At 45.2% G+C, this 15,952-nt stretch overlaps 1 protein-coding gene across 2 annotated transcripts in view; it reads left to right on the top strand.

Moving 5' to 3' along the window:
- NUBPL (NUBP iron-sulfur cluster assembly factor, mitochondrial) overlaps positions 1-15,952 on the top strand; it is a 38,331-nt gene that overhangs the window by 351 nt on the left and 22,028 nt on the right. The window contains exons 1-3 of one of the 2 annotated variants that reach the window (XM_088456614.1): positions 51-99; positions 3,825-3,972; positions 7,420-7,454. In XM_088456614.1, the coding sequence (XP_088312740.1) occupies positions 82-99; positions 3,825-3,972; positions 7,420-7,454 (201 nt within the window). In that variant the 5' untranslated portion in view covers positions 51-81. Of the gene's footprint in view, positions 1-50; positions 100-3,824; positions 3,973-7,419; positions 7,455-15,952 lie in introns of those variants that run through there. The other variant, XM_088456613.1, reaches the window with a different exon arrangement.

Consider the following 15,952-nt stretch of genomic DNA (forward strand, 5'->3'; position numbering starts at 1 on the left):
AGCTAGGTAATTGATGAGACAGGTGTTTCAACAATACATTAAGAGGGACGTCCAGGAGCAGAGCATTTTGTACCTAATAGAATGGGTCATGTTTGGAGGGTATTACTAGGTTTCGCTTGCTCTACACCAGCATATGAGAGGCTGTTTATCAGGGCTGGGCAGAGTTCTACCTACCCCTGAAGTTGTCTCTTTCTTTGTTAGTGACCTCTGTGTATTGAGATTTGTTAAAAATCCAGCATGACTGTTATATATTTGTTTTTGGTCCTCTTATTAGTTGCCCCTGTATTTATTGGCGCTATCTATAAGATAGCAGCGCCGATAGCCTGGGCAATTTATGAACAGTCACATCGCCTCACCGTTCCGCCCGCTGTAGCTTTCGATATCGACAGCTACACTTTGGCGATGCCCCATCCCCACAGCAGGGACAGCGCTGTCCCTGCTGCGGTGGCTGCCGACTTGTAGATAGTAGCGCCGATAATGACAAGGGCGCTCCTGTCATTTACCGCCAACCCCCCTGATCATACATCGGGGAGAAGCAGTTTCAGCGCACATAACGTGCGCTGATACCGCTTCAGCGCTTAATACATCTCCCCCATTGCCTGTAGTACAGCATGCTCTGCCAGCAGGGTCTTAACCTAGGAAGTGCGACCAATGCATTTGGCTAGGGCGCAGAGCTGAGGGGTGGTGCTATTGCTTCCCTGTGGCACCTGTATTTGGCTTGTAGGATGCCAGCCGATCCACTGCAGAGCCGCCCTGTGAGCCTTAGGAGACGCCGAAGCTCAGTTTCCTGGTACCCAGTGTCGCACCAGCTCCCTCTTCATGACCTCCTAAAAGAAACTGCCAACCTGTCACATCAGCTATTTTGAAACTAGACAACCACAATTTCCTTGTCATCTCCCAGCACACCGCAGATGCTGTGGAGTGACAACTCCATACCATGGTAGCCTATGGCCAGTGGAGCATGGTTGGATTTGTAGTTCCACGGTAGCTAGAGGTCCAGTGTCTCTCTTTCTGATTTATCCTGTGGCTAGGCCATAAACAGCACTTGTATTGGGTACCCATTTGGGGAGGGACTCAAGGCTTACCTTATTTCTATTGTAAATTCCATATTCCATGCAACTTGTTGTGGGGGAGGTTTCTGCATTCTGTAATGTATTGATAGGAGTGTTAGGAGGACATTTCGCTCTGAGCTAGATTGTCACTGAAATTCAGACATTAAGCTTCTCTTACATGGGATGATGGGGATGACAGCATATGCGTACTGCTTCTGTTTTTAAAGGGTAACCTGGAAAACTCACACTCTACCAGTGGGCCTTTCATGAGGGGACAGTAATGGTAACTCATCTTGTACCAGTGTGGTGCAAATCATTAGTTTCCATTATACTAATGTGTTCTACGTAAATATACCCCTGACAGTCTTGTGCTGGGTACACACTGGCCGATAGATCGAGCGTTCAATTGAATGGCTAATATATCGCGTGTGCTTCGGTCAGTGTGTACAGACGATATGTCTGTGAACGACGCCGTTCGCAGACATAACGCATTAGCTGTGCAGCACCGCCGATGCCAAATATATCTGCAGATATACTGGTGCATTGGTTGTGTATACGGCCTGCAGAGGGCGCCGGTGACTGACAGCTCAACTAGGTAGGCTCATGTAAATGCCCATCCAGTTGTGACGTCAGTCATGACACATCGGGCCGAAGATTGGTAAGTGTGTATTCACGTACCAATCGTCAGATAGGATGATGGACCGACCTAGTGTGCACCCAGCTTTATTTCCTAGAGTCCATAGACAGTTCAGTCTTCAGGAAGCTCCCTTCTCTAGGTGGGTAGAAGACAGTAAAGGGATGGAGGTGTTACTATGAAAGCCACTTTGAGTTCCACAAATTCCATATTGTAATGAACAAAATTAGTTTTTACTAAAATGAATGTATTAAAATGAAACTTGGGTTGGAAGCCAATGCTCTCTCTGGGATTTAGGAAAAAGAATAAGTGATGCATTTTTTCTGCAGTTGTGAAGTGTGTTGTTGTCTTTGTTTATTTTTTTAAGTTTCAAATGAATAGAAAATGCAAAAACCAACAATATGTACAAGCGTGCCCAGTGCCATAATCTAACTTGTTGGTAAACAACAAAAGCATGAAAGACCTGGTAGGGTAACTAAATATAATTCCTGAGGCATCTTCAGGTGATTAGACGGAGAAGCTTTATTTTGCCGTAAAATGTTTACAACATGAATAAATGAAAACCCATTATTGTAATGTATATGCCAAACGTGTGGATGTAATGTATATCACATACCAGGTGTTCTTCAGGAATCTCTACTCTCTTCCTCCTTCACACATTGGGGCAGATGTATGAAGCTGTGGAGAGTGATAAACGACCAACCAATCCGCTCCCACCTGTCATTTTTCAAACACAGCCTGTAACATCACAATTGTGAGCTGATTGGTTGGTCGTTTATCACTCTGCACTTTATCACTTTCCAGAGCTTCATACATCTGCCCCAGTACCTGTTAATGACCTCAAAGGCAAACTGAAACTCTGTAGAACAGCCCATTTATCAGTCTGTCAGAGCTGTCAGTCATGCATGCCCTGCACATAGAGGGGCTCATGAGAAGTTCAACCTGTGACCAACTCTTAAGCACAAATTTGCTTTTCCACACTGCCCATTTATAATAAGTGTGTACGTCTAGATTTTTAAGTTGACTAAAGGGGCCTATCCATTAGCAGATGTATTTCTGAGCGATGAAAGACAAAAGATAGCCCTTGAAAATTCCGGTGGCTGTGCTGAACGATATCTGTCATGTACATGACAGATTTTGGCAAACGATGAACGATATCGGATTGCATCATTCACGGAGTGGATTTTTTTCTCTGCAGCGCTCTGTAGCTGCTGCTAATATCTTTCGTCATTCGTAGTTTACCGCATAGAAACTGCACAATATTGCTAATATCGTACAGCTATATGCGATTATTGTCCAACATGTTGGAGAGATGATAGATGCAATTTGTCGGCCGCGGGAGTGCGCATCTGTCATTGTACAGGGCCTATACATTAGCAGATATAATGAACGATATATCGTTCAATCATTAATTTTATCTGCTACCGGATAGGCCCATTTAGAGGTATCTGTCCATTGCACCTCTCCTCCAGTAAAGAGGCAGTGAACATGAAGGCATAGGGCAGGCTAGCATACCCTGAGTACAGTAAGGGCATTGCACACATGCTGTCCTACGTGGTGGTGGAAAGGGGGTGAGGGACAGCAGATAGAGGACTGGGCCAGCCAGAGTGGGGGCAGGATCAAGCATAGGCAAGGGACTGATGTGACCCAAATATGCAGGGTCCGTTAAACTAGTTGTAAATAATTCCCCCCAAAAATGCGCAGCTCATTGAATCTGGCAGCGCATTTAATTAGCTGTGGGGTAAACCCCGCAGCTAATTAAATCCCCCCCCCCCCATAGTGTTCAAAATGAGCGTTAAAGATCGTTTTCCATTTCTGAATATATAGCACAAAGCATGGTCTTAATAATTTGGTAATCCATTTAAATAGACATTTTCCAGTATTGTGCACATTAAATACTGTCCTAGTTGCAGACTAAGGCCTGATTCAGCAGAGTACGCAGGGAAGCTTTTTGTGCAGCTTCCCAATAGCTAGTGCATCCTCTACTGAATCAGGCCCCAAGTTCTTCTTGTTTTATACAGATATTATTATAGGCCCGTGACATTAGACCTGTTGCATTGTTTAACAGTTAGCAGTGTGCAGTATTTGTGTTTTTATGTGTGCATTAAGCATGACCATTTGGTGCTTTCTTCATTTAGACAACAGGATCGCGAGAAGAGAAGCTCAAGGACAGACAGGCCCAGGTGATGTCCCGTGGTTTGCCAAAGCAGAAGCCAATTCCTGGGGTAAAGCATGTGTTAGTGGTAGCATCTGGCAAAGGAGGTGTTGGCAAATCAACAACTGCAGGTATACTGCTTACCCTTCTCGTGACATACCCCAATCAGATTTAAGGTACTTGTGTACTTTACGGACTCACTGCAGAGAGAACCCGTGTCCTACACTCATTATTATTATCAATCATGGTAATGTCTAAATCCCCTTCACGGAGAGGACCCTGACATCATCAGCCTGTGTCCAGCGTCATTCCCTACCATCCAAGTGGGTATTGAGGGGGAATATAACCACGAGTCTGATTTGTGGCGAGCGGACAACTTTCTTCTTTAGGTGGGGACAACTTTCGGTACTTGTGTACACAAGTACCATTTAAAACATTCATTGGGTTCTCTCTGCAATGAGTCCGTAATGTACACAAGTACCAGATTTAATACTGTGTGATCGGAGTGATGTAGTGTCCACATAAAATTTGTTACGTATAGTCCAGAAGGGATGTAGTTATGAACCCAGCAGTCGGGATGCCGGCAATCAGAATGCCGGCATCGGACTCCCGACACCAGTTATAATCCTGGCCCCAGCTTCCTGACCGCTGACATCCTGACGGTAAGTGTTGGAGTTAGGGTTAGGCACGGGAAGGAGGGTTAGGCTCCAGGGGGAGAGAAGAGTGAGGTTTAGGCTGCAGGGGGGGGAGGGTTAGGTTTAAGGGTAGGGTTAATAGAGAAATTGCCAGGCGCTGTGGTATATGAAGTGAAATCTAAATGCAGCTCACCTACAGAGGTGGCTAGCCCCTAGCGAGAAGAAAGATAAATGGAAGAAAATTGAGCGCAAAAATAGAATTCATGTACATTTAATGCAAATTTAAATAAGAAAATAGTATAGAGATGGAGGACCACATATAAATGACACAGTAATGATAAAATTCCAACTCAGCCTCAGACAGTTACGTGAATGAGGACAGCAACATTTAGATACTTTGTATAGAGCTGTGCCAGTGATTCAAAGGATTGTAGACACTGTAATTGGTGTCCTTAACAGGAGCGTAATCTGTCCAATAGCAAATGTAAAAATAGTTCAATTGCCCAATGTCCCCCCCCAAAAATAAAGGGGGAGTTCAAGTTCATAAACCAGTGCTATCCTGACTGAGTTCCCTGCATAAGGGTGGAAAAAAATGTCCCAAAGAAGACTGGTTATCAGCAGGGGTTAACCCAGAAAGGTAAGTGAACCTTAGTGATGAAAAGCAATTGGTGCAGTACTTAGCTGATTCGTGGTATGGCCAGACCGGTCTGTGCACAACCGGTCAGTGTTCCTCCTGGTCCGGTCCTCTTACATGAAGCTGGCAGTGTCCGGAATGCCGGGACCAGGAAGAACACTGACCGGTTGTGCACAGACCGGTCTGGCCATACCACGAATCAGCTAAGTACTGCACCAATTGCTTTTCATCACTAAGGTTCACTTACCTTTCTGGGTTAACCCCCTGCTACTAACCAGTCTTCTTTGGGACATTTTTTCCACCCTTATGCAGGGATATCAGTCAGGATAGCACTGGTTTATGAACTTGAACTCCCCCTTTTTTTTTTTTTTTTTTTGTTGGGGGGACATTGAGCCTGATTCAGAGCTGAACGCTCTGACCAGAGCGCTCGCTCTGAATCAGGGCCCTCCTCCCTGAAAATGGAGCGTCCTCTTGGACGCTCGCATAGCTGTGGGTGACCATCCACAGCATATGCGAGCGTCCATGATGATGGTCGCGATGGTCTTGACCATCGCGACCATCGGGCTTGCGACGGAGACCCTGCGGTAGGGTCTCGCTGCCGCAAGCCCAGGAGTGATTTTGGCTCTATCAGAGCCAAAATCACTCCCACTGACATCACTAGTGATGGCCGGCTTCAGACGGTAGGCGTTCCCATGGGAACACCTCCGTCTGGCAGGCATGCCCCCGGCACGCCCACCAAAGGGGGCGTGCTGTCAATCAACATCGACAGCACGCCCCCTTTGGTGCGAGACCCGGAGCGATGGAGAGCCCGTCACTCGCCGGGTCTCGCGCATGCGCACGACGGAGCTCCCTCCGTCGTGCGCATGCGCAGTGGGGGAACATCGACCCGCTTGCGAGCGTACTGCCGCTCACGAGCGGGTCTGAATGACCCCAATTGGGCAATTGAACTATTTTTCCATTTGCTATTGGACAGATTACGCTCCTGTTAAGGACACCAATTACAGTGTCTACTATCCTTTGAATCACTGGCACAGCTCTATACAAACTATCTAAATGTTGCTGTCCTCATTCATGTAACTGTCTGAGGCTGAGTTGGAATTTTATCATTACTGTGTTATTTATATGTGTATTTATATGTGTATTTTATTTACATGTGGTCCTCCATCTCTATACTATTTTCTTATTTAAATTTGCATTAAATGTACATGAATTCTATTTTTGCGCCTCCTTTTCTTCCATTTATCTTAAGGGTAGGGTTAGCCTACTTACCGGTGGGTGTCGGCATTGTAACCCAGTTAGGTTTCTGAACAACGGCATCCCGTAGCCAACCTGTGCAGGACTGTCTGTTTTTCATGGGAACAGAGGAGAACATGTTATTACTACATGCTTATTGATCATATTAGTGAAATCCTGTACTAAAATGGATTTTTAGGTAGCCCACATACTTAGTGTAAATATATGTATGCATAGCTTCTTCAAGTGATGTTTGCATACTTCCATGCATATTCCATAGAAACTTTACAAGTAGTCACTTATTGGTATATATTGGATTAAATGTTTCACAAATGGTCAATTACATAAAATTTTAACGATCAGTAATAATATATCTTGGGAACACACTATATATTGTGTTTTGTGTGTGTGTATGTGTATATGCAAACAGTATAATCAGGGGTGCATAATAATGAAAGTGCTTAAAACTGTTACATTTGCAAAAAAAACACAGATTAAGAACACGTACTATGGGTTCTGTCCAATTAGTTGTGATCAGGCAGTCCCCCGCCCTCCCAAAGGGCTGCAAACAGAAATGTGCGAGTCTGGTGGTCTCTAAATGCGCTTACAGCCAACAGCTCTCTGCGGCTTCACCTTCTGGGCCGACCTGCGCCCCCATCTTGGAAATTTTCAACGCGTTTCATAACTATCGGAAATACTGCACATTCGCAGTAAACCAATGCCAGACCAAGGCTCGGCGAAGTCTGAGAGCTGGGAGTGCAGGTCGGCCTCGAAGTTGACACTGGGAAGCCACAGAGAGCCGTTAAGTTGGTGATATGCACTTGTACAAAGAAAACACATTGTACATGTTTTTAATCTGTTTTTTTTTTAATTTGTTTTAAATTATTTCACTATTGTGTACTCCTGATTATACCGTTTACAGATCAGCTTACTCAGAAGGATAACTGACACATGGGAGCTGCACTAGATTACTATAGTATAAGTTCTGTACTTTCAAAGGAGAAGCACAGACTTTTAAAAGATAGACAGATCGATCTAGTCCAGATATCCTAATGTTTTTATTTTCTTTTCAACAGTTAATCTGGCTTTGAGTTTAGCAGCAAACAATCATGTAAGTGAAATTCCAGCAGGTATGTTTACCTAGATCCTGAATATCTGTCATCCACACTCATATTGTTATTGTCTTCAGATATATTTCATCTTTGATAAAACTTAACCCTTCAAGACAATTGTATGCCTTTGTGACCAGGCCACATTATACAGTTTTGCTATGTATCAGTTAAAAGGAGATCAGAATAACTTTTTACTTACTATGTGTACCTTACTAAATTCCACATTGTGTTTATCCTTGGCAGCTGGGGGTTTCTTTTGATAGTTTAGCTGTTTGTCCCTGTGGAGAACAGTGTGTGGTATTATCATGTCCGGTTTGTAGATCGCTGTGCTGGTGTAGCACAGGAACTGTGGGCTCCAAATGGTTGATGTTTAGGAGGAGAGGAGTTATAGGGGTCAATCCAATTCTACACGATGCACTCGCAGGTGCATGTCATCGCGACAATGGTCGCACTTGATGGTAGCCTGAACTCGTACAAAATTGAGTGAGTTTACCCTGAACGAGGGGTGTGAGATGCGGTGGCATTGCTGGCGTTTGAACTCCATGGCAAAAGCAAAACTCACCCGATTCGCACCCCTCGCGGCTAATTAGTTTGCCCCTTACATGGTACATTAGAATAACAACAGGTGTAAGTGCTGAGGGGAAAATATAACAGTCAGTGTTAATAATTCAGGCATTCTATGGACCTGTGCATAATTATATAGAAGGAGAATAACCTATCCTGCAGAGATGAGTCTGCAAATAATGGTATAAATGAAAAGAGTAATCGGAATGAAAATTAGGTTATAAATAGAAATTAAAAATACATTTAAAATTGCACAAAGCCGTGAAAATATTTAAAAGTTTTTAGAACGAAGGGCCTGATCCAGTAGCGCATGCAATAGCGATTACGGATGCAGTCGAGCGATTGTTTGTCATTGTACATGTGTACAAGCCACACTGCACGTGTGCACCAATCGCATTGCTATTACGTACACAAAGGAATCCATTGCAGAGTGAATGACGGGCTGTCAGTGTTTGGGGGTGTTGAAGAGGGAGTGGTCAGAAATATGCAGGCATGTCTGTCCGTTTGAACACTAATGGGCGTGCGGAAATTAGCCACGCTATGGCATACGCAGTTTGAGTACTCGCTGCGTGCGAAGAGACTTGCAGTGTCTGCGCTGGCCAGACTTGGTGTAAATGCCTCATGACGGGCTGATGTGCATCGGTGATACCGATATGGATATGAATGGATATGAGAAAGCAGCAGTGTGCGTCTCTATGCTGGCTGAGCTGTGGCAGGCATTAGCATATTTTCACAGCTGCTTTGTGTGCGATTTCTCAAATGCGATCGCAATTGCGATCCGTACTGAATGAGGCCCTAAGACCATTATAAAATAATAATGAAGTAGGCTAATAATACTAAGAAAGGAAGGAACATGTATATGAAATTTAATATAAAATTAAAAAGTCCAATATAAAAAATAATTAAAATAAACTATTTCATATACAGATTGTTAGCCTGTGTGAATCAAAATATATAATATAAAATATTTTTTTTTTATGGATAACTGTAGAATAAGAATAAATTAACAAATGTAAATAGAAAAAGTATATGGGTATGGAATAAAGCGAATGAAACGTTAGGTGTTTGGTAAATATATGAAGCATTGTGGAGAGCGAGCAGTGAGTAAGGAAGGAAGGGTGAGAGAGAGCATGGAGGGAAAATGTAGAGTGGAAGGGCAATATGACTGATGTATAGAATAGAGTAGTTCTGTTGTGTCGGCGATATCTGTTCAATTGAAGTATAGATATGTGGCTCTAATGGCACCATTCATTTTTGAAATTTTTTTTGTTAAACTATATAGAAAATAAATATATAAGGGTGATAATGGGAAAGCAGCTGGTGTCGGTCTAAAGTTGTGCATCTAGTACAGCTAAAAGTATAGAGAGGATGAGGAATATAATGTAGAGAGGTGGGATTGAGGAATATGTGGAAACCAGTGGGATAGGAAATTGTGTAAAAATATATATTTCTATAACTAAGGTAATCACAATCATATAAGTGTAGAATATAAGTAGATGAGTTAATATAAATAACAAATGGAAGGCTAAAGGTGATGTAAATAGGATTTGGCAAATATATAATAATAAAATAATCTTAGCACTACATTAATTTTTATTATTTACTATCAGGGCTTGTGGTGTGGTAATGAAAAAAGATATAGGAAAGATTAAAAATCAAATTTAATATATCATCAATCACATATAAAATGCAAAAAAGACATACAATTCTTACACATAGTATGTGTAAAACAGGTAAATAGAATTAGCTCCACATGGTAGCAATAAAAACATATGGAAGCAATGAAAACATACACAAGTGTACAGAGGTGTACAGAAATGGTGCTGCAAATAATTCCTACCATCAGGTAGTGGTGAGTGTCACTTCAGGTTTTTGGTAAACAGGGGTTCCGGATTCACCCTGTTTTGGACACTCACATGCAAGTTCCTTTGAAGTCATAGATAAGATATGGTACTGCACATCCAGACTTCCGACGCGTTTCGAGCTTTAGCTGCTCTTTATCAAGACAGCGTTTTCATTACCACACCAGCAGCGCTGATAGCACTACATTACTTTTTATTATTTCATTACTGTTTGGGTGAAGGGATACCCAAGATAGTGACCATTAGCTGCTTCAGTAGGTGAAGTGCGCTAAGGACTTACGATGCATACTCTTCAATCTTGGTAACTCGTTAGATCAAACAGTGGCCAGAGTAATTCGTGTCTCGCGTGGAGAAAATTCCAAATGCAATTAGGGGTAGATTAATTTAGCTCCAATTAAATTATCGGGGGTGAAAAAGGGAGGTAACCATGGGCTTTATTGCCCTTTTCCCCCCGATACCTGTGTTAACGCCCTTTAATTGAACGTGTTATATATGTATGTATATATACAGAGTATTCCATAATGTCACAACCCTAGATGGAGACCCTAGTATCAGATCCTGCCACTTACCTTTTAGGAGGTTGTTCTGGCATACCGGGGGATCCCAGCATCCCCACTCATCTTCTGCGGCCGCGACGGGTCCCGATAGCCTGATTCATTGGCGGTCACTAGCAGGTGTGGCGGCAGGACAGAGCACTGCTTACTGTATTTCCAGTGACAGCGTCCTGCCTCTCTCTCCAGGCGGCTGTGTCACTATTTCCCCGGAGTCCCACGTGGGTCCTCTCCTGCCTGCTCCACTTGCTGGGCGCAGCCATGTTGTTCTTAATCAGGTGACTACCTTGCAGCCAACGGATTCCCTATTTGCCTTCACCTGACTCCCAACACCCAATCCCTGGTTAGCCAGGGGTATTTAAGGATGTTCTGAGCACTAAGTCAGTTGCCAGTGCAATGTTGTTCTCAGCCTAACTGTGAGATACCATTTGAGCTCCTGTAGTATCTTCTGTTTATCCTCAGTGCAGATTCCCAGCTCGCTGCACCACTGGCTCCTCCGGTCCTAACCTAGTCAATTTCATCTTGTGATTTCCACATCTGTGTCAGTCAGCTGCTAGTACAGGAAAACGCAAGCAGGGCACTGTGACCTGGATGTCGGGCACAGCTAAGCCCAAATCCCCTTGCATGGGTCACTGATGAAAACCACCAGCGTGTTGACTCTGCACCTCTGACTTGGGTCCCAGCCAAATCCTCTGATACTGGTTAGCTTCCTACAATTTAGTAACACATTCCATGAGTTGGAATTACATCAAACCATCCAGTTTCTCAGCTCTTGCTCCTGAACCCTCGTGGAGCGGACCTCATGCAAAGCATTGTGGGTCGTCTCCAAAGGTCTCGAGTCATCTCGGCGACAATTGGTACAGGTTCTGCAAGAAATCTCGGCTCATCAAGATAACCTTCAAACTAATGTTTCAGGTCTACAGGCTCCTAATTTATCCAAACCATCTAGCTCCAAAATTCAGCTTCTGCTTCGATTCCACTGGCTTCTAACCTCTGACTGCCCACACAAAATACATTTGATGGAAGTCCTAAATTGGGTCGTGGCTTCCTCAACCAGTGTGACGTCCATTTTGACTTTACAACCCGCAAATTTTCCCACAGATAAAACAAAAATGGCATACATTGTCTCGTTGCTCAATGGTTCTGTTCTTGATTGGGTGTCACCTCTCTGGGAAAGGTCAGACCCACTACTTTTTAACTTCGCCGACTTTATGGCCTCCATAGAGATTGAGACTTCGGCAAGGCACTAGATAGGTGGCGCAGTATGTGGTCCAGTTTCAAACTTTGACTTTGTAGTTGCTTTGAAATCAGGAGGCACTCCTAGCCACCTTCTGGAATGGTCTTTCAGACAAGCTCAAAAACTGGTTAACTACCGGTGACTAGCCTGAGAACCTTAATGACTTAATCTCGCTCTGTAATAAAATCGATTTTGTGATTCGAGAATGATCCTTTGAAAAGAACAGGAGTGAGCGATATAAGGTTTGTCCTCCTCTTTGTCCAAGTTCTCCTCCTGCAGAAGAATCGATGCAAGTCAATTGCTTCCGACTCACTACCAAGGAACATCTTAAACGCCGCCAAGAGAACCTCTGTCTTTACTGTGGTGCTGCCGACCACATCTTGAGTTCTTGTCCTAAGAGGCCAGGAAATGGTCGTTCCTAGTCTGCAATGGAGAGAACAGATTAGGAGTCCTGTCCCACTCTCCTCAAAGATCTGAGTCTGTCTTTTTGGTTTCTCTGGGGTGTTCACACTCGAAGTTAATACCAGTCTCTTACTTGATTCTGGTGCCGCAGAGAATTTTATTTCTTCAGACTACGTCCACAGACTTCAAATACCCACTGTGGATTTAGCCCCAATCTATTTCTTTTGCAGCTGTAGATGGCATCCTGATACCTCAGGATATAGTGTCCTCCAGAACTTATCTCTTAAAGTTGTGTGTTGCAGCTCTGCACTCAGAAGAAATTTCCTTCTTGGTGATTTCTAAATCTACTCATTCAGTCGTCCTGGGACTCCCATGGTTTCAAAAACATAATCCCCACATTAAATGGTCTATTATGCAAATCTTATCCTGGGGTAAGCATTGCCACGACAACTGCCTCCAAAAGGTTTTTCCCCTTCATATAACGGAGAATTCCATAAGGGAGACACTTCCGCCCCAATACCTTTCCTACCTGGATGTTTTTAGTAAGCAAGGGGCTGATCAGCTTCTAGAGTGGAATTGCCCGATCATGATTCCCGGAAGATACCTCCACAAGGTCGTATCTATCCTCATCTAGAGTGGAATTGCCCTATCATGATTCCCGGAAGATACCTCCACAAGGTCGTACCTATACTCTTTCTGTCCCTGAAACTGCAGCCATGTCTGCATTCTTCATTGAAAACCTGGAGAAAGGACTTTTCCGACCATCCACATAAAAGGCAGGAGCAGGCTTCTTCTTTGTGAAAAAAAAAGATGGCGGACTTCGCCCTTGTAACGATTATTGGGGCCTAAACGATATTTCAGTGAAGAATCATTATCTGTTGCTTCTCATCACAAAGCTCTTCGACCGCGTCAAGGGTTTACAAAGTTAGATCTCCGGGGAGTTTATCATTTAATCCGCATATCTAGTGATGCCCTTTGGGTTAAGTAATGCCCCCGCTGTATTTCAACACTTCATGAATGAAATCTTCCAAGACCTTCTCTATAATTCAGTCATCGTCTATCTAGACAATATTCTTATATTCTCCCTCATTCCTCTCATCGATAGCAAGTCAGGGAAGTTCTCAGTCATTTGCGCAACACCTGCGCAATTTGCAGGTACACTGGGCGATATCATTAGTCCGGGCCATGCTGCTGAATGCAGCATGGCCCCCACCGCCGTTCAGTCGCTGCCAGCAGCAGTAAGTGTGTATGCACTTGTCGATGCCGGGTCCCACCACTGCCAATGTCGTACACACTAGACATCATCAGAGATCGATTGTCCTTTTATTTTGGAGGTAGATGCATCCTCAGACGGAGTTGGAGCAGTTCTTTCACAAAAAATCAAGTGACAATAAAATTCTTCCATGCAGTTACTTCTCCAAGAACTTCTCTGCAGCTGAGAAAAATTACTCCAATGGAGAAAAGTTCTTCTAGCCAGTAAACTGGCTTTTGAGGCGATATCTACTAGAAGGAGCAAATCTTCCCATTTCAGTTTACACCGATCATCGGAACCTGCTATTTCTAAAAACTGCTCAATACCTATCACCTCGTCAGGCTCGCTGGCCATCATTCTTCTCTCGCTTTAACGTCAAGTTGATCTTCAGACCTGGTTCTCAAAACAGGAAGGCTGATGCTCTGACTCGCTCAATGTGCTCTGAAGTAGACCCAATCGTGACAGACCATTATCCCTTGCTAAATCCTGGTGTTTGCTTCTTCTCATCCTTTCATGGATCCTCGGCCAGGGAAAACCTTTTTGGATACCAAATTACGACAGAAACTTCTTTCTACATCAGGGTACATAGGGTATCCACAGGATACCTTGGGGGTATAGGTGATGACGTCAGGCATCGGGCACCATAGAGTTAAGTTTTCAGCCTCCCAGGATGCACTAGGGTCCCCCTCCTATACCCCGTCCCGAGCCAAGGCATCTCAGTTTCGTTGGTGCCCGGCTCGGAGTCGGAGCACCTGTTTAGAGGGGGGCTAAGGATAGCCCCTGAAGTTTTCTTCATGGCAGCTGTGGCTGCCCATCTGGAAGTACAGCATGGACAGTCACTACTGACGTCCATGCTGTCTTCACTACACCCCCGCCGGTACCAGAACGCCGGTAATGATCCGGGGATGCTGGTAAGCATCTGGGGTCACAGCTAGCGGTGACCCCAGATGTTTTGGACCATGGCCGGATTCATGGGGGCAGCAGGTAAGCAGCGGGGTTCCGTGGTGGGTCCCCGCTGAAACATGGTCCAGAGTCCCCAGGCAGGGGGCTCCCTGGGGACTGGCTGCAGCGTGGAGCCAGGTAATCAACCTGCACTTCCACTACCCCCCTGGGACAGCGGACCGCAGCTGAGCGGTAGTGCTGCGGCGTCCCATGGGTTAATTGCATGCCAGGGGAGCGCGCCTTCCCTGTACACAGCCGGCGCCTCCCCTGCTGCACACAGCCCTCTCTGCACCTGCCGATTGGCCCTGTGTCAGCGCTCCTCCCCCAGGCTGGCCTCCTCTCTGCTCCTTGGTGGCCATCTTTGCAAAAGCATGGTGAACGCTGCTGGAAGCTGCTGATCGGTGGCATCGTGGTCTGGGTCCCCCGGCATACCTCTCCTCCGTTGGAACAGATCTGTGTATGCAGCGTTGTGTCCTACCAGGATCTGTGTCTGCGTAGTTGAGGATCAGCGCTGATAGTGCAGGGATTAATTTCTTTGCATTGCATGTGACTGCAGCTAGCGTCTGCTGCCTGTACTTTCACTTTCTACTGTCAGCCATTTCACTGTCCCTGCTCTTCTTCTGCTAAAGCCCTTGCGGTGCGGTGATTGCAGGGTGGTTCTCCCACTATACTAAGAGTATCAGTGAGAGGGGTCACATACTTACCATCATGTCTGAGAGTGATTTTCCTCTCCAGCTTCTGTGTACTACGTGCAAGGTACCAAGAGCGGAAGGGAAGGGTAACGCGGAGTGTCGACAGTGTTTTTTATTGGCGCGACCAATTACTGTCACGGCTCCGGTACAGGAACCACCCTGGGCTTGTTTCGCCAAAGCACTTACAACCCTAGTTGGCCAGTTAGCTCCGCAACCTGCGTTCTCACAGATGGGATTGTCCCAGCAGTCAGTGGTGTCGTCACCCATGCAGGGTTTCCCGAGACAACTGATGGTACCCCACAGTCTCCCTGTTCCCCTCCTCAGGTCTCTCAGGAGCCTGCGTGGGTTAATTCACTGCCAAGTTCTGTACAGCATTTGTCGGATGTGTTACAAGGGGAGTCTGTGTTGCGGCCTCACAAGCGGCCGGTGGCGTCTCTGTCCGCTCCTTATGAGGATGACGACGTGACGTCCGATTATGGGGAGATTCCAGATCTTTCTGACCAAGAACCTCTCCGTACTAAAGAGTCGGACGCTAAGTCTAAGCTTGATATTCCTGGCCCTATTCGTGCAGTCCGCACAGCTTTAGTTATTGAGGATGATCCTCCGGTGTCCAAATCCAAATATGCCTTTTTCAAGGATATTAAGGGTGACGCCACAGTGTTTCCTCTTTCGGGTCAGTTAGTAGACCATTTAGAGGAGGCGTGGAAACATCCTGGTAAACGGTATCAGCCTCAAAGACGTTTAGCGGTGGCTTATCCGTTTGCGGACAATGATTTTTCTAAGTGGGAATCCCCTTCTCAGGTGCATTCTCATGTGACACGCCTAGTCTGAAGTGCCACATTGCCCATGCCCTCATTGTCCTCCTTGAAGGATGCTACAGACCGTAAGGTGGAGATCTGCCTAAAGTCCATTTATTCCCTCGCGGGGGGGGCATCCACACCGGCTATGGCCGTATGTTGGGTAGCCAGAGCTATGGAGCGCTGGGCTGATAGTTT

The sequence above is a fragment of the Taudactylus pleione genome, unplaced genomic scaffold (genome assembly GCF_031769625.1).
Source record: "Taudactylus pleione unplaced genomic scaffold, aTauple2 ptg000707l, whole genome shotgun sequence".
NCBI lineage: Eukaryota > Metazoa > Chordata > Amphibia > Anura > Myobatrachidae > Taudactylus > Taudactylus pleione.